At 60.0% G+C, this 24,763-nt stretch overlaps 1 protein-coding gene across 1 annotated transcript in view; it reads left to right on the forward strand.

Annotated features, from left to right (window-relative positions):
• The first annotated feature begins 1,994 nt into the window (after positions 1 to 1,994).
• Positions 1,995 to 24,763, forward strand: part of LOC104011096 (receptor-type tyrosine-protein phosphatase V-like) — a 40,450-nt gene continuing 17,681 nt past the window's right edge. Inside the window, exons 1-17 of the mRNA XM_087762099.1 lie at positions 1,995 to 2,025; positions 8,261 to 8,340; positions 9,443 to 9,506; positions 11,895 to 12,161; positions 13,220 to 13,489; positions 14,060 to 14,326; positions 15,786 to 16,058; positions 16,669 to 16,929; positions 17,485 to 17,757; positions 18,228 to 18,497; positions 19,071 to 19,340; positions 20,243 to 20,515; positions 20,812 to 21,084; positions 21,547 to 21,816; positions 22,206 to 22,478; positions 23,263 to 23,535; positions 24,066 to 24,338. Of these exons, the coding sequence (XP_087618225.1) occupies positions 2,010 to 2,025; positions 8,261 to 8,340; positions 9,443 to 9,506; positions 11,895 to 12,161; positions 13,220 to 13,489; positions 14,060 to 14,326; positions 15,786 to 16,058; positions 16,669 to 16,929; positions 17,485 to 17,757; positions 18,228 to 18,497; positions 19,071 to 19,340; positions 20,243 to 20,515; positions 20,812 to 21,084; positions 21,547 to 21,816; positions 22,206 to 22,478; positions 23,263 to 23,535; positions 24,066 to 24,338 (3,946 nt within the window). The 5' untranslated portion in view covers positions 1,995 to 2,009. The remainder of the gene's footprint in view (positions 2,026 to 8,260; positions 8,341 to 9,442; positions 9,507 to 11,894; positions 12,162 to 13,219; positions 13,490 to 14,059; positions 14,327 to 15,785; positions 16,059 to 16,668; positions 16,930 to 17,484; positions 17,758 to 18,227; positions 18,498 to 19,070; positions 19,341 to 20,242; positions 20,516 to 20,811; positions 21,085 to 21,546; positions 21,817 to 22,205; positions 22,479 to 23,262; positions 23,536 to 24,065; positions 24,339 to 24,763) is intronic.

Genomic DNA, 24,763 nt, shown 5'->3' on the forward strand with positions numbered 1-24,763 from the left:
GCAGAGCTGCCTTCTTTTGGGGGCTGGACACAGAAAGCAGCAGGCGCCGCTGACAGTGGAGGAGACAGGCTCGTGTTGTGTTTGGCTCCGGGTGCTGTGAGAGATGCCAGGGAGAAGCCGAGGAGCTGCAGAAGCGGGTGCTGCCAAGGCTGCAGCCGTGCTGCGGAGAGGGGAGCATCCCTGGGCACCACGCCACAGTGCCCCGGGACCACCGTGGTACAAGGAGAGCCACAGGCAGAAGTTGATCCCTCTGCTGAAGGACCAGCTCTGCCCTTGCACACCCCTGTCCTGCACACGTCCCTGTATCCTGGGATCCTCTGAGGCATCACAGCTACGGGGACATGTGCGAAACGCTTTGGCCGGCACCGCCGGACGCGGTCCAGTGCTTGCAGGGCAAGCTGCTCAGCAGCTCAGTACGGCAGCGGCGTTGGTGGTGCTGCAGGCAGCAGTTTGCTTGCAGGGGACGTGGGAGAGGGAAAGCAGCCAAGCAGCAAGATGGGACAATGCCCTGCCTTCGCCCTGAGCTGCCAGGCAGGCCTCCCGCCCAGGGGCATGGAGGATGGGCAGGCCTCCTGTTTACTCCTCCAAAAAAGAGACCTTCCTCCTGAAAATAAAACCTTTTGTGTGCAAATGCAGCTGTCTGGCAGGTTTGTTTTTATACAGGAAACTTTGAACCAGAGGGCCGGGCTGGTTTCATTTTGAGGTGAGTTTTTCAGTTCATGGTGGTATTTGGAAACTGAGATGCTTTCCAAATTTGGAGGCTGTGTTTTCGTGTAGCTGCTGAGCATGGCAGCAGCGTCCAGGGCTTCCTCCTCTCCCTGCTGCGCAGGCAGGCTGGTTTGGACTGAGCCAGCATCGCCTTCTCTCTCCCTTTTCTCTGCAGAGAGCTTTGCCCAGCCAGGAGGGATGCGTGGGGGGGAGCCGCCGGCAGGGACGGTTGCCCGTGGTGGGACGGCTGAGCCCCGCGAGCGGCAGCTGAAACACGTGGGACCCTTGTGGGACTGGAAAGGGTCAGATGCAGAAGTCCCCCTCCACGCACTGCGCAGCGGATGTGGGAACCTGCAGCTCCCACATAGGGCTAAGCTGGGCTAATCCTGCCAGGCACTTGCAAGGACACGGGAAACATGAGCTCCGGGCCTCCTTCCTAAAAAGCTGGGACTGCAGGAGGCAGGAGTCCTCATGCTCACTGCCACGGCTATTGCACCTCCTCCTGCTGCATCCATCAAGATGGGAGAGGGGGTGCCTTGGCACCTGCTCCCATGGTCCCAGCTTTGCTCTGAACCCACTGGCAAGACCCCTCTCCTTACCCCCAGGGACCAGCTGGCCACCTTCTCACCAGGGTGAGGATAAGTGCCACCCTGGACAAGCTCTTGAGATGCTCTGCACCTCCTGAGCCAGCTCACCAGGTCCTCTCTACCTCCCCCTTGATGTGGGGCTGAGAGGGACTGGGATGCTCTCACTCCAGGATGGTGGCTGGTCTGAGGGGGCTCAGGGCAGTATGGCCTTTAGCAATCACAGCCCACAGACACCTTCAGGGCTGGACCGTGAGTCTGGGCATCTGCGCTGGCTCCGTCACAGCCTCAGGGCCCTCCCTGCCTCCCTTTGCAACGGCAGCATGAAGGGATGCTTCCCGCCTCCAAGGGTCCCATCACAGGGTGCCCCCAGCACCCGGGCTGGCCCCGCAGCGCATGGTGCAAACCCAGGCAAGGTGCAGGGAGGCACGAGCCATGCCCAGCCTGCAGCATGGCATGCATCTCCCACCCTCCCCAGGGCGCAGACCCCTGCCATCACGGGGCCACAGGAGACATCTCCGTCCAGCTGATCCCTCCTCCCTGGCATCCTGCAGCTGAGACGCTAGGCGAGCCCAGGCGGGCCTTCCCTCAGGACCAGCCCAGACTTGAGCGTCAGGGCCGTGCACAAGCAGGAGTAAACGGCAAGCAAGCGTGAGCGCGCCAAGCCAACACCGCGCGCGCCAGGCTCGCAGGGACGAGCTGTGGACCACGCCAGGGATGCCCACCAGGAGAGGTACCGCTCCCGCTCCTTACCCCCCTCTCTCTTTTCCCACCTGTGTGGTTGAAACCGGGATGCATGCAGTGGGGAAAGGAGTGCAGACCCTCCTGTGCTCTGGCACAGTGGGAGCAAACCCCATCCCATGGCCCCGGGGGCAGGCGGCTGGCGATGAGCAGCCTGCGTGCACAGCTGTGCCAGAAGCAGAGCCTGGCATTCTGTGGCTGTGCCTGCGCAGGGGGCATCCTGTGCCTGGGCTCCCCAGCACGGCAAGGTGCAGGTGGGCACCTCGAGCTGCTTCGTGGCTACTTCTTGGCTCTGTGAGTGTGGCGTCCTGGCAGCACTGGGCACCTTTGCCGTCAGCCTGTGCTGGCACTGCATCCCAGGGTGGGAGCAGAGCCCTGAGGAGCTCTGCAGGCTGTTGGCGATGGAGTGGGAGGTTTTGGGGGGCCATCCAGGTGCTGCCCTAGCACTGCTTGTGGTAGGTGTGGGGCAGGCAGTCTCCAGGCTGCTATCCGCCCTCCCCACCTGGTGCCTCTTGCCCTGGCCAGGGGAAGGGGACTCCTGAGCCTGCTCAGCCCCAGGGGCGGCACCCACACCCTAGTGGGGCAGAGCAGGTCTGCCCGGCTCTGCCGGCTTTGGGCGTGCTCTGAGTCACCCTGCTCTTCCCAGGTCTGCAGGCGCCTGATTTGCACCCGCAGGCATCCTGGGCTCTGCTGCCAGGTCTCATCCGTCACTGGCAGCAAGTGGGGGGCGCGCAGAGCATCACCTGAGCACGGGGGTCACTCCTGTGCCTCCCGGCCATCCAGTAGCCTGGCCAGTGCAGCTGTGCCTGCCCTGGGCACAGCTCTGCCCTGCAGAACGGGTGATGTCCCCTGCCCTCCCCTCTCTGCAAAATAGGAAGAGCTCCAAGGTTTGAAAGCGCAGGGCAGGAGGCAGGCAGCAGTGCTGGCAGGACTCCACGTGGAAATGATTAAACACTTGCAAGGGATTGAAGGATGAGCATCCCAGTGCTCTGGGGTTTAGGGTTGGAGAACGGTGGCGTGTGAACCTTGCAAAGAGAGAGGTCCCAGCGGCACCTGCATCCTCCGCAGGCTCTGCCCAGGGGAACAGCCTGTTCCCCCTGTTCCTCTCTTGCAGCCCCAGGCAGCGCTCAGCTCCTCAGAGGTGGCAGAAGGGAGAAATCGTGGCCTGGGGCCATTCACACCACTGGTGGGCACAAGGAGAGACAGGGGCCGGAGGGACAGGGACCAGAGGGATGTTGCCGCTGGGCTGAGGCAGGACAGGAGCCCCAGTGCTGTTCCCAGTGCCCCCAGTGCCCCATATCACGGGCCCCCTGGGCAACATGTTGTCTCAGGGTGCCAAGTTGGATGCAAGGGGTCCTGCCCCGGGAGGGCTGGCAAAGCTCCCATGGGGACAGCAGGGCCGCATGTCCAGACGTGGGTGCAGGCTCCTCCATGCAGTAACAGCATTGCTGATGGCACAGTGCCAGGCCATGGCTCTGCCCTCTCTGGGTGGCAGGCTGTCCCTCAGGGAGTGGCAGCATCCTTGCCCCCATGCTGTCCCTTGGCAGCGGTGTGCAGGGACCTTCACGGGCTCTGCCTGTGCCCAGCCTCGGGGGCATTGCCTGCCGGCTGTCACCACACACAGACCCTGTGACACCGGGGATGCTCAGGTGCCGCAGGCACGCACTCTGCTGCCCACCCTGCTCATCCTCGCCCCAGCTGGTGCTCCTCAGGGAGGTCCCCTACTCCCCCCAAGTGTGGAGGGCCATGCTCAGGTCTGGGAGATGCCTCAGGGGGGAGCCACCAGCTCCGTGCCCAGGGCACCTGGAGTGAAGGCCAGTGCATGGAGTACAAAGGCAAACTGGGGGTGGACTCTGCTCTGGTCTGAGTTTGGCACTGCCCAGGAGGACTGCCTGGAGCCTTTGCCAGGCAGGGCCTTTGCCACTGCACTATGGCTACTGTCCCTCAGCATAAGCAAGACCCGACACCACAATGATGGGCGTGCTGTCAGAGGTCCCCTTTCCCATCTCTGCTCCAGACTGGATGATCCCACTGGGGCTCAGGCAAGGGCAATGCCCCAGCCTGGGGCTCTCCCCCTTGCAGGAGGCGGTGGCTTGGCTGCAGAGACCCTGCGGTGCCACCCCAGCTCTGGTCGGCAGAGCTGTCAAGCGCTCACGGTTGGCAGGGCCTCCCCCATCCCCCTGCTCCTTCGGTAGCCTTTGCTGCTTCACGGAAAATGTGATGACTCGGCAGCCCCTGAGTTTCCAGGCTGGGTTCCAGCTACTGGGTGGAGAAACCTTCTGCAGTTGTTTTTGGGTCTGGCACAGCCAAAGGCTTCACTGTCGGGGGGACCGCAAGGGAGATCTGGCATCCCCAGCTGAAGGCGGGCTCTCTCTCTGTCCTTGCCTGTGGTGGCACCGTGTCACCAGGATGGCCGCAGGGAGGGCAGTGCTGAAACGTAACGAGCAGCTTCTTCTGTCCAGTATGGGAGGCTGCTGAGCGCTGCGGCGCCAGGGACAGGGCCTGGGTTTGGCTCCCACCAGTGCTTTGGGCTGTTTCCACCACAGGCACAGCCCAAAGTCCCTGAGCTCAGGGAGCACAGCCACCCGGTCCCCAGATTTAAATCAATGGGGCTGGTATGGACGTGTCCCCATGGCCAGCAGGATGCCAGCTCTGCGTACCCTGTGACAGGCCACCAGCAGCATGCGGAGGCTGGGAAAGCTTCTGGGACACCTCCAGGATCGTGCCCAGAGGTCAGTCCCAACTCAGCAGGCAGCAAGGCATGGTGCCGAGGCGTCCCCCCAGCATGCCCTCGTGCTGGGTGGGGGGGTCACCTGTCCTCCTGGATGGGGAGGTGCAGGGCAGTGGCACAACGTGGCAGTGGGCTCCAGGGGGATGGAGACACCATGCTCCAGGAGTCCCTGCTCTGCTCCCCAGCCCAGAGATCAGGGAGGGCAGGACAGACCCTTTGGTCCTTGGGCAAGCCAATGCCCAGAGAAACTACCTTGGTGGTAGAGTTGTAGCCCCACACAGGGCCGTGGCAGCAGAAGTTGATTTCCAACAAGCTCCTGAGATGCCACATCCCACCTACCTCCCTTGCAACCCCATCCCACTGAGCCAGGGTGGCTGGAGGTGGAGATGACCGGCGTTGCAGGGAGCTGGTGGCAGGAGCGTCGGGGCTGTGGGCAGGCAGGTGTAGCGAGTGCGCGTGGGCTGAGCTTGCTCCCTGGCTGGGCAGGGCAGACTCAGCCCAGCTGGAGTTTCCCAGGACTCCAGAGAGTGGGTTTGTCCTCTTGCTGGCCTGGATCTGCTCTTTGGTGTGCTTTGAAGTTAGAGGAGCCACACCTTGACTCTGTAGCCCGGGACAATCTGTCTGTGCCGCTGCAGGTGACACTGCCTCCTATCACCTGCCTTAGACACTGGGGGATACAAAATCTCTTCCCAGGGTTTTTCTTAATAATCTTAAAGGTTCCTCCTGCCCCATCCCCCTGGATCACAATTCCCAGCCTGGCAAAGCCCTCCATCCTAACCTCCAACCCCTGCTTCATCATCCAGGGGCTCCTCCAGTTCAGCTCTGCCATCACCTGCCACCTTCCAGGGACACCACACAGTCCCATCCGCCCCCAGCCTCCCCTGCCTGCTCTGCCTCTGCCCCAGGTATCCTGACCCTCCAGGCTGCTCCCGTCAGCACAGCCCCATGTTCCCCATCCAAGACAGGGTCACCTTGCGCTGCAGTGGCAGGGTGCATAACCTGACAGCCTGCGCCACACCACAGACCCACATGGGGACATCCACCAAAAGCCTCTTTGCAAACGTGTTTGGGGACCGGCCAGCTGTAACCCCCCGGATCCCACTCCGGGCCCCCGGGTAAACCTGGCAAGCCCTCTCTGCAGCGGGGAGCTCCAGCCTCCTCCCAGCTGGCTGCAGCCGCCCAGCTCTGGAAAGCGGCCTTTTAAAACAGTCCCCAGCCCACTGGAGACGGCAGCAGCCAGCTCCAAACCTCCCTCTGCCTCGGCTCATGGAGGGGTACCCCCTCCCCCTCCGCCTAAGTGGCTGGAGGACATCACCTCCAGTATCCATGAGCACCCGCCCTGTGCTCAGCTCCTGCGGGGACGGCCAGACCCTGTCATGCCAATGTCCGGCAGCAGGGATGCGTGTTCCCAGCTGTCTGTGGCACTGGTTGATGGGTCATGCCCATCACCCCAGGTGCTGGTTGCCCTCAGTCCCAAATGCTTATCAGGGGTTCCCTAAGAGCCAGAGCTTTTACCCTGGGCCTCCACCACAAGAAGATATACTGCTTGCATTTTTGACATTGAGCCCTCCCCGGAGCTGCCAGTACTAAAAAGCTTGCCTGCACTGGAGCCGAGGCATTGCCTTCTGCTCCCACCCCAACCTTCATGTCCAGGGTGCAGAGGGAGGGCAGCTGTGGGGACAGAGGGACTCGAAGGGCCTCCTGATGTTGAGCTGTGCCTCTCTGCTGGGGGATGCCTGAGTCATTAACAGAGGAGACAAAGGTGACAAATAAGCCCTCACTGCCAGGCTGGACAGCAGGGCCAGGGCTCCTTTACCCTCAGCCCACTCCAGGCAGGGGACTGGATCTCTGCAGAGATGTGACTGTGACCATGGACCAGGGCTCCTGGCACCAGTCCCATTTGGCCAGGACCTGGGAATTAACTGTTCCCCATGCAAATGGAAGGGGACTCATGTGCTCTGTCCCCTTTCCCAGCTGGTCCCATCAGCTTGGGGACTGTCAGGAGGTTTGGGGAATGGATCTGGGGTTGGAGATGGGTCCTAGACCAGGGGTCCTTGTGTCCCCCTCTCTTTTCAACTATGTGCAGGGTCTGGGGCTTTCCCATGTCTTTGCCCAGGCACTGGGGGCTGATATGTCTCTCACACATCCTGCTTGAGAAACCTCTGAGCTTTTCAGGAAGGGTTTCTGCTGTTCTGGGGCCAGCTGGGGGATGTGTCCCACCCTGACAGCTCGGTGGCTCACAGCAATAAGCAGAGCTTGAATAGCCCCCGTTGGTGACATGCTGGCTACTGGGACAGACTCCCACGGCCACACAGGCTGCGCTGGCTTCCAGGATAGCTGCATCACTGAACCTTTTCCAGCACTGTCCCAGATCTCCAGCGCTGATGTGAAGCCAATGGCATCTCCGCTCTGAATCAGAGCTGGCATCCTGCCACGCGTTGCACAGGCACAGCACAGCACCACACAATGCACGGCCCTGCACACGGCTGGGGGCGCACAGTGTGCTCCCCATGGCAGCACTGCGTACAACTCCGACAACCCACGAGCAGACAGGGCACAGCTCGGACCCAGCCAACCCCTCAAATGGGCAAAGCGCAGTCCAGGTATCTTTGCACCCATGGGATGCAGCACACAGGAACCTCTCACAACGTGTACGCCCCCACTCCCAGCTCCAATCTGCCTGCCCCTGTGCCATGAGCATCACGCAGAGGCACACGTCTCCCTGCTCACCCAGCATGACCAAACCTCCCATTCCCCATCAGCACCCCGTGCAGAAATTCATGCATACAGAGCTAAAGGGTGCACGAACGTGCCAGGCACAGAGACAGCCGCAAGGTGCACAGCACCCTGGATCCGCACTCCTGCCAATGCTCCCTCCAGCATCCGAGCCCAGCTGCCGGAGGCTGCGGTTGCCCTCCCTCCCCTTGCTGGGGGCTGGTTTGGGCACTCCCTTCCAGCTCAGAGCCGCCATCTGTCCTGTCCTGTCTCCTCCCCTCTCCTCCCCTCTCGGCACCAACTCCCACAACTCTGCAGAACTCCTTCTGATGGCCAGACCGGGCTCCAGCCGTGCAGAGACTGAGCCACAGCGAGAGCCCCCCCTCCAAGCCCCCCGGCAAGCAGCTCCCTGGCCGCCGCACACACTGGCTCACACAAGGACAGCTGCAGAGTCACCGCAGAGGGACACAGATCCGCGGGAACAATAGCAAATGCACACAGCGAGAGACACACACACACAGGACTTCTCCCAGCCCGGAGGCGCGCTCTGCTCCTGCCCAAGGACAGCTGGCAGGGCTGGTGTGCAACACGCTGGTGTGCAACACGCTGGTGTGCAACGCGCTGGCATGCAACGCCCGTCCCCACTGATGTCATCCTGTCACCCGCGCTCGGAAAGCATGTGGGGACGCAGCCCCTCGCTGCCATGGGAGAAGGGGCTGGCTGGGGACAGCCACTGCTAAGAAGCTACCCCTCCCCAACTTGTCATCCCTCTAATCTGCAGCCACCCTGGTCCCAATGAGACCACCGCTGCTGCCGCTGCTTGTCCTGTGGGTGCCACGGCTCCTGGGAACCCTGGCAGAGGTAAGCCCTTGTCTCCTCAACCCCCCGTTTGTCCATGCAGGCTCTTGGCTCCAAGCTCTCTGGCGGCAAGGGGCTTTGCATAGTCCTACCCCGCTGAGGAATGACGGCATATTTCTGGGCTGCCTCTCCAGCCATGCAGCTGCACCAAATTAGCGACGTTTGCAATTACGAGCTGGCTCTTTCCTCCACTTTCCTCCCCCCTCTCCATGCCCTCTCGCCCCAGCGCTTGGGATCAGAGTGTGTTACTGCTGCCATGGCTGCACAGCTCCTCGCCCCAGGAATTGGCTGGCTGCTATTCCCAGGGGTCTGGAGCCCCTTCGCTCCCCTCTGCACACATGCTCCCAAAAGCACCGCAGTCGGTGGGGGAGCCAGAAATGAGTCAGCCAGCAGAGCCAAGGGGGAAATAACTAAAGAAAGATGATTGCTCCTCTGTGGCTTGTTGCGGGACAGGGAGTGGGCAGAGATATTTCCTTTAATGTGGAGGGAACTAGCCTCAACCTAAGCAGGGCACACCCTGCTCGCGAGCAGACTGTGGGGAGTCGGGTGTCCCGCGAGCGTGCTCAGCACCCGCTGCAGCGTGGAGGGTGCTGGATGCTCTGGAGCTCTCAGGCCAAGCCCTCGCTTTGCAGCCTGTGGGGGATGGCAGCTAGACTGAGGTCTAGGGTCCCTCCATCCTCTCCCCCCGTGATAGTGGGAAGGGGGTAGTGCCTGTAGAGGGAATGAGATTGCCAGGGCCTGTCCAGAGCTCCCTCCCTCCCCAAGTCTTCCCCTTGTGCCCTGGCTGTTTTGGTGGGACGTCTTCTCCTGTGGGCATGGCCTCATGTTGGTCTGCAGTCCCAGGACCCATGCAAAAGGCCAGGGCAGCCCCCAAGCTACATCTGCTGAGTCTGTCTCCCTGCCTTGGTTAGGGGAGGGCAATGTGAGCAGTGACCTGGGCTCTCCTGCGAAGAGGGGTCACAGCCCCCAGATGCCATGGCTGCGTGGGACCTGTGCCTGGCCAGCCTGACCCCTGGCCTGGCACAAGGCATCTCTCCCAGGCGTTGGTCTCAGCTCAGACCACCTCATGTTTCCCCTCTCTCACTTGACACCTTCAATCCCCCAGGGCGAAGGATGCAACCGGACAGCACAGGCAGGGTTGGAGGGACAGGATGCACCCAGTGATAGAGGTAAGTCAAAGCAAAGAAGTCCCCAGGATGTGGAGGGTGGTCTTGATGCCCAGGAGCTGTAAGATGAGCAGATGTGCTGGGGCAGGACTCTTGGAGTTGAGCAGCTTTGTAAATACTCTGCTTTAGACTTACTGCAGGCTGCAGGTCGTGGCCAGGGAAAGGGAGGGTGTCAGCCCCATCCTCTTCCAGCAACCAGCTTTATGGGGGGCAGTGTGAGATGGACAAGGCTCCAAGCTGTCTCCTTCCCACACAGCATCAATCGGGCTCAGCAGCAGCACAGCCATAGGTGCCCTGCATGGAGCCTCTGCAGTTGGCTGGGCATGATCATGCTCCCTGGGGCAGCCCCACGGCTGTGCCGAGCTGGCTGAGGAGCAGCACAGCCACACTGGCCCAGCATCCAGCAAGCACTGCCGTGTGCTTGGAGCCAGCGCGGTGCCCACACAGCGCTGGCCCGTGCCACTGAGAACTCTCCCAGATGATCTGCCGGCACCAGTCAGAGCATGGGGTGTACCTGGATGTGGCTGTCTGTGATGTGGTTAGCGGAGCTTATCTATGGGGATGTGAGCAGCGTTGTGATCATGGCCCTCAGGGCTGGAGGATTAGTATTAGAGGTGCAGAAGATGATTGCCAAGTGACAGACGGAGGCAGGTGATGCAGTCTGTTGGATACCTGAGAGAAGCAGGCAAACATGGGTGGAGAACTCATACCTTCATGAGATAAGAAGGAGCCTGCAGTGAAAAAACATCCCTTCTTGAACTCCACGCAGGGCACAACCCTGCTGGCTGTCTTCAGGAGGAGATTAACCATGCCCTGTGCTCCGCAAGCTGCTGCAGTTGGGTCTCTGCTGACAGCAAGGGGAGCCCCGGGCAGCTGGCCCAGGTGTAGACACCTGATGCATGGACACCCAGCTACATTCAGATAACCCTTCCCGAGCAGTCTGTTCCTAACTCTGCACTTGAACTGCTCAGGGATGGCACTGAGAAGGCCTTTCCCAAGGGGACTATGTGCTCCTCTTTTGTGTCCATCTAGCTTCCCCAATTCCCTTTGCACCCATCTGCTGAGTGAAGCTCGCAGGTTCCAAACCATGGCACTTCATGAAACAGAAGTTGCATGTAGTTCTGATGCTGTCCAGCTTTGTCGTAAGGCCACAGACAACACCCGAGCAGTCCCCTGCCCCTGGGGCTCACCCCACACTGCTCCTCTTCTGCTGTGTGAAGGCAGCCCCCGGGCACACCTCTGGGGCAATAGCTGTGCTTGTTTAAAACTTTCTTGCCATGCCAGAACACCTGTAAGCCTGTTACAAAATGTTGTATGTCATAAATTTTAAGTGCTAATTATTACACAAATGTCTTATTAGCACTAGAGCTGTTCTGGTGTTTCCCAAAGGCTGAAAGCAACAGAGAGCTCGTGGCTCACAGCAAGGCTGGGGATGGGGAGAACATGACGATCTGCTAGCGGAGGCATGGGGAGGCAGAGATGGAGCCTGCAAGAGTCACGTTGCCAGCTTGGTCCCAACAGACAGGCTCTGTCTGGCCCCTGTTTGTGTAGGTGGTTCCTGAGCAACTCTAAGGGCAGGGATTCAATAGCAGTTTTGGCCACTGACCCACCAATTAGGCAAAGCCCCGTATGCCACTTCCTTGTCCTCAGACGCTCGCCATCTGGATGCCACAGCACCGGCCCTGCAGCCACAGCGTGCTGACCTGCTGCTGCAGCAAGGCCCAGGCAGGGACACACCTCAGCAGGGGGTTGTGCCCCACATTTCCTCCACGTACGCAGCGTCCTGCTCTTCCCATGTCATCTCTGCACCGGGCAGGACAGTGGGGAGTCAGTGCCTGGATCCCTCCAAAGCAGCCTTTACCCTCTCCTCTGTCAGAGCCCACACAGAGACAGAGACTATTGCAGGGAGCGTGTTGGCCCCACTGCCCTACCCAACCTGCTCCCTCACTGTCCATTGTCTTGCTTCTGCACGGTGGGCCCAGGGCCCTTCAACATCTTTCTGGGGGCTCAAACCAACCCAGGTGGTGAGTAATGGATCATACCCAGCCAGGGCAACTTTTCTGCCATAAACCGGGGCTGTCTGGACAAAACATGTGATGGCCTGAAGCCTTCTGCTCTTTCTCCAATGGAAGAGATGTTGCATGCTTAGAAGCATCTCTTTCACGTCATGCCTTTGACCCCAGTCCATGGGGATTTCTGAGCCTTCTTGTGTTTTCCAAAGGCTGTTGAGAGCCTTTGAGGTCAGGGGGCCTGACCACGGTGGGACAGTGCCCATGGTGATGGCCCAGGCCAAGGTGTGCAGTGAGGGTGGGCTGGCGAGCCTGGCCCTGCAGGCTGGCCACCCACCAGCACCACAGCTCCCTGCTGAGGGTTTCAGTTTTGCCTCTGCAGGGACCCTCCTGAACCTCAGCGTGAGTGACCATGGCCGGTCGGACTCCCTCCTTCTGTCCTGGGATGAGCCAGAGGGGGGTGCTGAGGGATATTCGCTCGCCCTCTCCTCCCTGGAGTCGGGCACACCGCTGCAGAATGGATCTGCTGGACCCAACATCACCAGCTTCTGGTTCCACGGGCTGACCCCTGGTATGCGCTACGAGATTGAGGTGACAGCCACGCTTGCCTGCATGGAGACCACCAGCCAGACAGTCACGGCACAGACAAGTAAGGGGTTCCCCGGGGACTGCAGAGTCAAAGAGTCTGAGTGCTCCTACCAATGATCGTCACACTGCTTTGGAGGGTGTGAAGTACAGGTCTGTGCAGAGTCTTGTGAGTCCATGGCGAGGCTGGGTCTTTCCTCGCTTCCACAAGGATTAGGGTCCTTCCCTGGTCCCCAGAGCCCCAGGGGTCATTCCCTCATCCATGTGGAAGGAGGGTCCTGCTCCCGCACCTCGCATGAGAAGGGTTCAGGCTATATCTTCTGGAATAATATAGCTAATGATGGACCAGCCTATGATGGGGACTGCAGAGAGCTGAGGAGTGGAAAAAGTCATGCCTGGAGGTCTAGAAAGAGCTACAAGGAAGTAGCATCTGCTCCTTGATTTTGGCACATCTCTGTCAATCGCTGGCTCACCCACCAAGCCTTGCTCTGCACGCTCCCTGATGCCAAGGACTGAGGGAAGGGGGCAGGGTTGGTGAGCCCACAGCTCAGGTGAGGATAGCAGCCCTTGCCTGCATCTCTCCAGAAGGTCCTTGGGTAAATCAGTGCAGGGGAAGGTGGAAAACCTTTGGAGGTTTCCAAAACCTCCAAAAAAGGAGAGTAGAGCTGGAGGGAGGGGGTTGGCCAGCAGAAGGGATGGTGTCAGACAGCAGTGGTGGCTGCAGGGAGCAGGGGCTGGTGCTCAGGGCAAGGCAGGTGGCAGAACCCACAGGGTCAGCAGGAACAGAGGACCTGGCAGCAGGGGAGCTCACAGGTAAGCGCTCATGGCTTCACCGTTCTCAGTGCAAACCTGGTGTGTTGTCCCTGACCGAGCCTCCCTGCCCAGTTCAGAGTGATTGTACAGAGACTGATCCAAAGGGGATGGTGCAGCCCACACAACCTGTGGGAGACTGGGGGGCTGGCAGGGAGGTGATGGGGCTGTGCTTGGGGGATTGGGTCCTGTGGAGCTGGCAGGCAGGACCTCACCAGGTGAAGGCACTGTCCCACTGGCCCTTGAGCAACCTGGCAGGTCAGGCATCACCAGGCAACCAGCCAAGCCCCATCTGTGCCATGTCTGATGCAGGTCCTTCACCTGTCCGCAACCTGAGCCTGAGCAGCGGCGGGAGCTCTGCTGTGCTGCATGCCTCCTGGGTGCACGCCCGTGGGCAGCGAGATGGCTACCACCTTGCCCTCTACCACAGCGACTCCCAGATGCTTGTGAGAAATGCGTCCGTCCTGCCAAACGCCTCCACGTTCCTGTTTGACAAGTTGCTGGCTGGCAGTGAGTACGCCTTGAAGGTCAGCACGCTGGCTGGATCCAGCCAGGCGAGCACCAGTATCCACCAATGGACAGGTAGGGAGCGATGGGTGTGCCTGCCCAAGAGGGAAGGGGTGGGAGAAAGGGTTTGGCAGGAGGGGTGCAGCACACTGTGCTGGCTGGGCTGGCGGAGAGGGGGAGGAGGTCTCCAGGCTTGGGATGGGGAGTTTGTGTAGGATGGGGAACAGCTGGGAGTTTTTCACATCCCCGCGGTGAGCCCAGTGTGCTTGGCCAAGGGGACGACCTCACACCTCAGTCCTGCCTTGCAGAATCCGCAGCTTGGGTTTGTGTGCTCCATGTCCCCATGGGAGAAGGGCAATCTGGGGATCCTGGCAAAAGGCCTTGGCTGGTGGGAGCTGCAGAAATGTTGTATTACCCAGGCTGCCACCACCTCTGCCCTGCAGCCTGACAGAATGTGACAGTATGGAGGGACGTCAAGAGCCCCTCAGCTCTCCTGGGAGACATGGGGGAGACATCCCTCAGCAGAGCCCTGCCAGACCTTCAGCCCCCATGCCAGCACAGAGAGCAGCTGTGGGAGATGGGGAAAGGGTCCAGGGAGCCCCAGCCCCAGTGCTGAACCTCGCTGCCTCCTGCTTTTCCCCTCAGCTCCCTCCATCCCCACCCAGCTGAGGCTCAGCCCAGGCTCCAGCACCAGCCTCGTCGCCTCCTGGGCGGGTGCTGGGGGGGCTGCCTGGCTGCACCTTGCGCTCCACAACCTCCTCACCCAGACTGTGACCACGACCCTGTCGGCCAGGAGGGGCCTGACCAGCTACACCTTCCAGCATCTCCACCCTGGCACCCAGTACTGGCTGGGGCTGAGCATCACGGCAGGGCCCTACACTGTGGGGGGGCCCAATGCCACCGCTTGGACATGTGAGTATGATGGCCAGGGATGGGGGAGGACCTCGATGACCCTGGCTTTCTCCCTGCCTCTGGTCCAGCCTCTGAATCCAAAGGTCTTCTGCCAGAGCCCTGGGTGCAGAGGGCAATTCTTCTGTTTGGACCTGGTCGAAAGCCGCTCCAGGACCCATCTCTGGGGCACTGCAGTAGTGGGGCCAGTGAGTTCCCCCTCAGTGCATTCCTAGTGCTGGCCTGCTTCTCCCTGGGATGCACTGGGATCAGCCTGTGGCCTCTCCCTGACGGGGATGGAAGGGTAGCAGATCCCACTGGTGTGAGGTGCAGCAGGGGCCGGGCTCTTACGTGCCTCAGGGCTGTCCAAGGGCAGCAGAGAAAACAGGGGGCAAGAGGATATTGGTATGAACTGGGGGTTTCTGGAGGGAAATGGATCTTTGGTCCCCTTTGCTGTCAAGGGTATATTTTGGTAGCACCTGATAACCTTATCCCGGTGGATGTCCCTGATGTGCCAGGTGCTGTGCAAATACAGCCAAGGAGGCCAGCCTCTGGCAGGTCAAGAAACTGAGGGTAGCCCTCCCGAACCCCAGATAGCTGCACCATTCAACCCAACCACCTCCACCTCCTGGCCTCACGCTGACAAGGGCCCCAAGAGCAGATGACTTCCGCGATTACAGTCCTGGTTTGCTGCCAACACTGTGGCCGTAGCACTGTGAACAGTTCTGGCCCCGGACTTGCTCTCCCAGACGTTCCCAGGAAAACCAGGTGGAAAACAGAGAGGGCAAGCCTAGCCTCCTGGACAGACTCATGCAGAATGCCAAGAAAGCGGTGACCCTCTCTGGTGAGGAGCAACAAATTATGGAGGTGCCAAGCTGCAAACTCAGGGCTGTTGTGGCCGGTGACTCCTCCCGGCCCTGGGCAGAGACACTGGTCAGGCATATGCTGGAAGGACCCGGTTGCCACCAGGTGACAAGTCTCCAGCTCTTTCCTGCTCCGCCTGCTAGTCCAGGAAGCTGGAGTCTGCTCACTGCTGGCTCTGCAGCTGGGATTTTGGAAGACCTCCACACCCCCAGCTGGTTTGTTTCTGCTGTGGAGTGAGTCTGGCTTGATCCCTGCCATTGCCAGTCTGCAGCTCTAACCTACCCGACTGAACAGCCGTCCCCAGTGCCAGATGCATGAGCCAGGGGCGTCTGGCCAGGAGTTCTGTCCAGGCCAGTTCCTGGGAATATCAGCAAGCTCATGACGGGACACGAATGGAGAGGAGGGGGACTTTTAGGAATTTCCCAGCAGGGCTGCCAGCTTTGTCTAGGCTCTGCTAGACCAGGAATGATTGTGCTGGGGAATGGAGACAGCGCAATCTGAAAGGATGTCTAAGGCTGGAGGTAACCCTGCAGATAAGGAAGCAGGGAATGAAGCTCAGGTGTGTATGGGGTCCGGAGCACCCCATAATCCTGATGCACACATTCTCATTCCCTTCCAGACCCCCTGAGCCCTGGCAATGTCACCCTGAGCAGCGCAGAGGAGCAAAGCTCCTTGCAGGCTTGCTGGAGCACCCCAGCGGGAGAGAGGGACTTCTACCTGGTGACACTGCAGGAGGGAGAGGATGGTGCTCCGACAAGGAACATCTCCGTCGGCGGAGACAACAGTCATGTCACCTTCCACGGGCTGAGCCCCGGGAAGCAATACTCTGTCCAGGTGACGGCGGTCGCTGGGCCTTACCGGGCATCAGCCCGCAGCACAGCAGCCTGGACACGTAAGCAGAATCCTTTCAAGGCCATTTCTGCTGCCTGATGGAGGGGCTGATGCCCTGAGGGAGGCTGGTGGGATGGGGAGGGGGATTGTGGCAGGGGCAGAGATGCTGTGCAGTGGCACCTGGTCTCAAGAGCCGGCTGTGGGTCAGAGTGGCAAAATCTGCTGCCCCACAGTTCCTTGTGAGGGTGCACTCCGAGGTCCTTGGCAGACTCGTGCCAGGTAGTCAAGCATGAATCAGGACCAGATCCTACTCAGTAACCTTTGGCCTCAGTGTTTGGCAGGCTTCAAGATGTCTTCCCCTCCCTCTGCTCACAGCAGCTGGTTTGGTGGGTAGCAAAACACCACCAGTCCCCCCAGAGCAGCATCTCCCTGTGCCCAGTCCCTGCTGTGGAGCCACAGTTGGTGCTGTCCCTGAGCTGCCACTCCGGGAAGGAAACACTGGAGCCTTAAAGGGTGTGGGGAGGCACTCACCCAGCCCCTGGCACTGGGAGAAGTCAAAGGCTCTCCCTGCAGCCCTGGCTGACCGCTGCAGAGTGTCATGAGAGCAGTCTGGCTGCCTGATGCACTGCCCCACGCAGTGACGTGCATGATCCCATCCTTGTCACTTGCAGAGCCGCGAGCACCATCTGGTGTGAGTCTGTCCAGCCAGGGGAGCCCCTACAGCCTACTGGCCAGCTGGGAGGAGGCAGTGGGAGAGGGCTACGTGCTGGCCTTCAGCGCCATGGAGCACCCTGTGAAGAACAGCTCGCTGCTTAGAGGTGTCACCAACTTCACTTATGAGGGCCTTTGCCCTGGGACCCTCTACACCTTTGAGGTCAGCACCGTGGCTGGCCCCTACACATCCACACCCCGGCGCATCACCAACTGGACATGTGAGTGCCACAGCCCTCACTGCAGCCAGCCCTGGGGTTCCCACTGGGTCCTTCCCTTCCCCATGATGTTGTGCCTCAGGGCATGTGGTAGCACAGGTCTTCTGTAGCTTCATGCAATAAAAGGGCAAAAGGCTCAGGAGGAAAGCAGAGGTGCTGCTGGATGTGCCTGGCCCTGGTCTGTATGCCAATTGCCCAGCACAAGGGTCAGCAGAGCCCAGTGCCCTCCTCCCCCCCCGGGCCGCCCTCCTGTGGCACTGTCAGGCTGCATCTGCCCTGAACCACCTCTCCCCTGCCCTGGTCCAGACCATCCCACCCACCACCTCCTCCAGCACCAGAGCACTCCTCTCTTACCATGCCAGTTTGAAGTGTGTCCTGGCCCAGTCCCTGCCAAACTGGGTGTCAGCAGGGGTGACAGTGGCCTGCTCAGACCCCACGGGTGGCCGGAGCACCTGGATGTGGGCTTTCCCAGGGAAGGGGCTCCAGCCCCAGCACATTTGGGTTGCCAGTTGACTGCAGTCCGGGTGCAGCTGTGACTCTAGACTTTACCTTTCCTAGATCCTTTGCCCCTGGAGCAGCTGACCCTCAGCAATCAGGGCCACAGCACCTCTCTGCAAGCCTCCTGGAGAGCAGCTCCTGCTGGCAGCACCAGCTACACAGGCACGCTCTGGGAAACCAAGTCCCAGGAGCAGGTCAGGAACATGACTGTGGGGAACAACTGGACAAATGTCACCTTTGAGGATCTGGTCCCTGGGCGACAGTATACACTGGAGATGGCTGCTATGGCTGGACCTTACAGATCCCCTGTGCGATCAGCCACAGACTGGACATGTGAGTGTGTTACCTCTACCTCACCCCTACTGCAAATTGCAACCATGGCCTGGCCAACGAGAGCAGAAAGCTCATGGCATGGAAGCAAGGCAGAGTGTGGACCATGTCTGGGGAGTGGGGGGAACCAGGGACAGGGATGCATAGACAGACAAAGAGTGGAAGGACAACCAGAGCCATATTCAGCCAGGTTGGAAGTACAAGGGTCTTCAGTGCAGGAGAAATCCATCACTGAATGGAAAACATTTCCAAATGTCACCCAGCAGGAAAGGTGGGGACCTGCTCCCGTGTTTGTTGTGGAGCAGAAGCTCAGGCTGTTCTGGGTTTGATATGCCAGGGCTGATTTCTGACCTGAGCCCACCAGGCACAAGTGGTAGAGGGTGCCCAGGACAAGTGCATGCAGGCCCCCACTCCACACCACGGCAGCTCCACCATGTCTGCATCTCGCTACCTGGATGTCTCTTCTCTCTCAGACCCCCTGGCGCCAGCCGGCGTGACCCTGACCAACACCCGACGCCCGCTGGGACTCTCTGCCTTCTGGGACAAGGCTGCTGGTGATGTGGATCAGTTCCACCTCCAGCTCTACAGCAAGAGCCATCCAGCACAGAGGAATGTCTCAGTGGGGCCAGACACCCACAACTTCACATTCCTGGGGCTATCCCCTGGCATTCAGTACTTCCTGAAGGTGACTGTCCTCGCTGGCCCATACAGATCCTCGTCACACTTTGCTACTGAGTGGACATGTGAGTGAGAAGTGTCCCCTGCCTCTGGCAGGGACAGGGCATCCTGGCACTGCCTGCAAGACTGGCAGTGATGTGGATGTGTTTGGGTGGAGGGAGGGCTCTGGTGAGACCTGCACGTTCCCTGCCCCTGGGAATCGGAGCATGTGTCATGAGTTACGTGCTGTGTACCAGCTTCTGGGCCCCAAAAGACCCTTTTCCCCAGCTCAGGCTTTCCCCAGTCAAGCTGAACCTTCTGCCTAGACTACTCGTGATTTCAAGGCCAGCCTGGGACTGGTGGGAGAGGGGTGCAAGAGGGGAAGCACTGAGACCTGTCTGGGCTTGCTGCTCCCTGTCCATGGAGCAGAGCAGCTCACTGGTGAGCTGAGTGCTCTCTTCTCGGTAGAGCACCCGCCTGCTAGCAGCAACCTGGGGACATGCACAGGCAACTTGCATGGCCCCCAGGACAACAGGCCAGCTGGCAGCCAGCTTGCTGCCACTTCTCCTTTAACCCTCTGCAGAGGTGCAAGCTGTGTCCTCGCTTCTCCAGTTGCTTTCTTCCACGATCTCATGGATCTCCATGCTGTTTCCCCCTAGATCCACTGTCTCTGGCTAATGTGAGTATACAGCCTGGCCAGAGACCCCAGGAGCTACATGTGAGCTGGGTGGAGTCAGGCGGTGGCAGAGACCACTTGGTACAGCTCTCAGTGGCTGAGTCCCTGTCCATCATCAGGAACGTGTCCGTGCCCCGTGGAGTCACCCAGCTTGACCTGGAGGGGCTGGTGCCAGGGTCCCGATACCGCGTGGAGATCATTTCTCAGGCTGGGCCTCATCGCATCTCCTCTCAGACTGCCATTGGCTACACTGGTAGGAACGCAGCTCCTCTGCACCCATCCCCATCCCTGGTCCCAGGGCTGTTCTGCAGGAGGGCCCTGAGACCATGTCCCTGCAACACCACTGGTGCGTGTCTTCTACTCAAGATGCTGGCTCTCTTGTTGGTACCCTCACTCATCCTGAGCCCATAAGCTCAATGGGGCATGCTGTGAGCCTGCTCCAGCACTCTGGGACAAGGGCGTCTCAGGTCGTGGTGGTGATGCACCATTACTTACTACAAGAAGGACACTGAGATGCTGGAGCGTGTCCAAAGAAGGGCAACGAAGCTGGTGAAGGGTCTGGAGCACAAGTCATACGAGGAGCGGCTGAGAGAGCTGGGGTTGTTTAGTCTGGAGAAGAGGAGGCTGAGGGGAGACCTTATTGCTCTCTACAACTGCCTGAAAGGAGGCTGTAGCAAGGCGGGGATTGGTCTCTTCTCCTCAGTAACAAGCAATAGGACAAGAGGAAATGGCCTCAAGCTGCACCAGGGGAGGTTTAGGTTGGATATTAGGAAAAAATTCTTCACTGAAAGGGCTGTCAGGCACTGGCACAGGCTGCCCAGGGCAGTGGTTGAGTCTCCATCCCTGGAGGTATTTAAAAGACGGGTAGATGTGGTGCTTAGGGACATGGTTTAGTGGTGGGCTTGGCAGCGCTGGGTTAACAGTTGGACTTGATGATCTTAAAGGTCTTTTCCAACCTAAATGATTCTATGATTCTATGATTATCACCTGGGACACAGGGAGTAGCTTTGATCTGGGAGCAACCTGCTGCTCTCAGCAGTCTTTAGACAGCATGTGAGATGCTCACAGTCCTGCAGCTCCCACCTTCATTCCCAAACTAGAGTCAGTCCTGAGCATCCCAGGTTTGTCCCCTGTAACGCTCTTTCTCTCTTGCAGTCCCATTACCTCCTCTCTCCCTCTCGGCAAGCCCTGTCAGCACTGCCTGGGCTCTGGCTGTGCACTGGGAGACCCCTCCTGGGCAGAGGGATGGATACCTGCTCAGCATGCACGAGGAGGGATCTTCTGCACCAGCAAGGAACCTGGAAGCAGGGAAGGACAGCACCAATGTCACCCTGGCACGGCTGGCACCAGGAACTTGCTACCTTGTTGGGATCTGGGCAGTAGCTGGACGCTACCGCTCCCTCCCCCAGAATGTCACTGGCTGCACGGGTGAGCATCCGTACCACTCATGGGTGATTTGGCTGAGGGCACTGCAAGGAGCTCCAGAATGGGATGGGGATCAATGATGGCACCCAGGGAGAGGAGGGCACCCTGGCCTGGTTCCCAGTGATGCTGGCCTGCAGTCATCTCCTGACTTTTGCAGCCTTCTTGTGCCACATGGGCACAGAGCACTTGCTGGCCAGTTGCTGGGTGCCTGGGGAAAGCAAGATTCCTCCCTGGAGATGGCTGCATGGTCAGAACTGGATCTTCTTCTCACTGACTCATGTGTCTGTCTTTCCTTGCAGTTCCTGCTGCACCGACAAACCTGAGCCTTACCAACCCAGGCAGCTCCTCGGAGCTTTACACCTGCTGGAACAAGCCCCCCGGCAGGAGGGACCACTACCGTGCTATTCTGTATAGCCTCAGCACCCAGAGCAGGGATCGGGTCCAGACCTTGAGTCCGGATGCCCAGAACATCACCTGGACTCACCTGGAGGCAGGCAGCAGGTTTGCTGTGCAGGTCATTGCTGTGAAAGGCTCATTCGAAGCCTCCTCCACCAACGTCACCCAATGGACACGTGAGTCTGATGGGCTGGGTTGGACACAGCACTCCACTGTGCCCCTGAGCCTTGCAGAGCACCCACCGCCACCTTCCCCATCCCAAACCCTCCCCGCTGTGCCCCTAGCTTCTACATAGTTGTCCCACCTTTCTGCTCACTGTCCTCACTCCTTCCCTGACACAGAGCCAATCCTCCCTACCCACCTCAAAGGCTCTGGGTATCTCCCCTGCCATGTCCAGCTGCAAGCCCTGGGGATATTGCACTCAGAGCCATGCGCACTGTCTGCCCATTTATCCCCATGCTTCTCTCTGGGAGGATCTCTGGTGGCCAGCCTGCCCACCGCCCGGGGGAGCTGGGGGCTGGAGTCCAGCCCGTGGCACTGCCAGAGCACAAGGAACCACTGGGCAAAGCAGCCGGCTCATAGCACTGAGCAGTGAGTGGTGGCACGCAGGGGCTGACCGTCTCGCTGTTGCTTTCCAGATCCCTTGGCCCCTGCCAACCTCACGCTGGGCAGCCCCTCTGCCTCCACACTGCAGGTCTCCTGGGCAGCCAGGGGGCGAGGAGCAGAAGGCTACATGGTGGATGTCTATGACACAGCCTCCAGCAGTCGTGTTGGGCGTGTGGTGCTGAGTTGGGATGCCAGGAGTCACACCGTCAGGAACCTGAGACCCGGCACCCGCTACAGCGTGGCAGTGAGGGCCACAGCTGGGCCCTTCCACACCAGCACCCCCAACCTCACCCACTGCACACGTGAGTATGATGCTCTCCTTGCAGCCAGGTGTCCTCCACCAGATCTCCCCCTTCCTGGTTCAAATCAGAGGCCATACTGGTGCAGCCAGATCCTGCCTTCCTCTCCCACCCATGCAAGCGCTCAGTGCTCATGCCCTGCTGGATGCAGCATGGGGAGTCTGTGCATGACCCCATGGCCTGGCCACCCATGTCCCAGGTAGCCATCTGCAGTCACCCACAGCACCAGGGAGGAGGCAATCCCTGGAGCCACAGAGTCAAGGGCAAAGCCAGCCCTTGAGTCCTTGCAGGGCTGACCCACCTCCTGCAGCACAGGCTTGGCACAGGCATGGAGCATCTCCTTTCCCTCAGCCTGACCACGGCTTCTGGCAGTGACTGTGTTTCCTCTGCAGGCCCGCTGCCCCCAGCCGCTGTGCACTGGCTGAGCACGGGGCACCCCGACAGGCTGAGCGTGTCCTGGGGCGCCGCAGCCGGGGGGCGAGATGGCTACACACTGACCCTGTACCACGCGCGGCTGGGCACCGTGGCAACTACAGCCTCACTCAGGAGAGACACCCACAACTTCACCTTCATGGGCCTGACTCCAGGATGCGAGTACTCCCTGGAGGCCAGTGCTATGGCTGGACCATACCAGGCAGCGGCACCCAACATCAGTGGCTGGACCAGTGAGTGCCCAGAGGAGTGTCCTCTGCAGAGGGGTGGGAGATGTTGCACCACTGGGCAGCCCTGAGGAGGGATGGGAGGTTTACAGGGGTCCTGGTGCCTTTGGAGATGTGCACACACATGTGCATGGGTGCAGCACGCAGCAGTTAGTGCATGGGAACACTGTTACCCTCATGGGCACATGGATGTTCAACTGTGGACTTGCACAAGTACACGCTGATGACATGCAGGTTACCCAGCTGTGCCCATGTGGGGACATCCTTCTGCCCGTGCAGCCCCATCTCCCTGTATACAGGAGCACTCGCACCCTTCCTGAATCTCCTCCAGCAGGCAGAAAGGACATTACCATAAATCAGTGTAGTAGAAGAGGCTAATCCACAGTCCTCCTAGGAGAACAAGTCTTTGCTAGTCCAGCACTTCGCCCCACCCAGAAATATTTTAGGGCTGGACAGAGTGTAGAGGCTGTGCCAGCTCTGCCCAGGCAGCCGCACGCCAGCTGGGCACTGGAGGACGCAGCGGTGGCAAAAGTGTTTCAGCTGGGCTATGGGGATGAGGGTGACCTGGATGAAGAAGGGTTGGCATGTGAGGGACTACAAAGGCTGAGCAGCATTAAAGGTGAGGTGGGATGGGGACAGAAAAGAGAAAAGTGAGGAGAAGGAGTGTGCCAGAGGAGGACTTCATGTCCCAGCCCTCAGGGAGAATCGGTTCTGCTGCACAATGTCCCGCCAAGTGTGTTTCCTTCTGCACAGTCTCCAGTCCCTAACATCAGGTCTGATGACTCCCCAGGCCCACTGCCCCCGGCCACAGTGCGCTTGCTGAGCACGGGGCACCCCGACAGGCTGAGCGCATCCTGGGGAGCCGCGGCCGGGGGGCGAGACGGCTACGCACTGACCCTGTACCACGCGCAGCTGGGCGCCGTGGCAGCTACAGCCTCACTTGGGAGAGACACCCACAACTTCACCTTCATGGGACTGGCCCCAGGAAGCAAGTATGTGTTGGAGGTGGTGTCCATGGCAGGGTCCTACCGGACACCTGCAGGGAACGTCAGCAACTGGACGTGTGAGTACCTTGTTTTGAGGTTGATGCATGCCTTGCTGGGCAGTCACAAAGGCTCATGGCAAAGGACATGGACCCACTGACCTTCATGGCAGACCCCGAGCCCTACCTGAACCAAAGGGCATGTCAGTGCCATGACACTGAGCAGGGCTCTGCCCACCTTCACCATCAGCTCCACCAGCCTGGATTAGACCAGCTGCAGCACTGGGAGCTGTGCTTCAGAGAAGCACGGAGGAGGGAGCAGGGGACAGGGGCGTTCACCTTCCTCTCCCCTCCAGCCAGCTGGGTGTCCCCTCTTCTCCCATCCCTGGGGGTCTCACTCCAGCTGGGACAGGGCTGTCTCTGTTCAGAGAAGCACCACTTGAATCTTGCAGAAGCTGCTTTCAGCTGCCTCCAGGCTGGTGGGCGCAGCCATCCAGCCGAGACGAAGTGCCCTGTACTGTATGGTGCATCCCTTCTGATGACACTGCCAAGACAGCCAGGCAATGCCCTCAGACCCTTCACTGACAACATCTCCTATCCTGTCTCTCCAGACCCCCTGGCACCCCATAACGTGTACATGACGAACCAGGGGTATCCCAACAGGCTGAGCGTATCCTGGCGAGCTGAACCCCAAGGACAAGACAATTACAGGCTCCTCCTGTATCACTCGGGATCAGGTATTGTGGCAGCCAATGTTTCTGTTGGGAAAGGCATCAGCAAATTCACCTTTTCTGGCCTGGCTCCAGGACACAAATACCTGCTGGAAGTGGTGGCCATGGCAGGGCCCTACGCAGCCTCTGCGGGGAACATCAGCGACTGGACTAGTAAGTGGCAAGGGCTGGAGGTCCTTGCATCATGCGTGAGGCTCCGTCTTCCCCAGCCGGGTGGGCTCAGCACCTGTGGTGGGAAGGGGCAGGGACGGGGCTGGGACTGCTGCCTGGAAGCTGTAGATACCACCGTAGCAACGGGATCATGGGCTGTGCAAGCCCCCGGTGCAGGGGAGAGCAGGGCAATACTGCTGCCCACCGGAGAGTCTGGCAGCCGTGGCTGCTGTTTCAGGAGGCAGAGCTCCAGCTCCTGGCCCCGCTGTTCACACAGGCTGGCTCCTCCAGGCATGGGTGACCGAACAAGAGCAAGGGATCCCAGAGTGCTGCTCTGGTAGAGGACACCCACAGCCTGGGAGACCACGAGGCCTTACAGCCAGGGGGGGACACCCCACCATCCCCACTGCCTTTCTCCCAGGCACTCA

The sequence above is a fragment of the Nipponia nippon genome, unplaced genomic scaffold (assembly GCF_047370975.1).
Source record: "Nipponia nippon isolate SJK-2023a ecotype South Korea unplaced genomic scaffold, ASM4737097v1 scaffold_25, whole genome shotgun sequence".
Taxonomy (NCBI): domain Eukaryota; kingdom Metazoa; phylum Chordata; class Aves; order Pelecaniformes; family Threskiornithidae; genus Nipponia; species Nipponia nippon.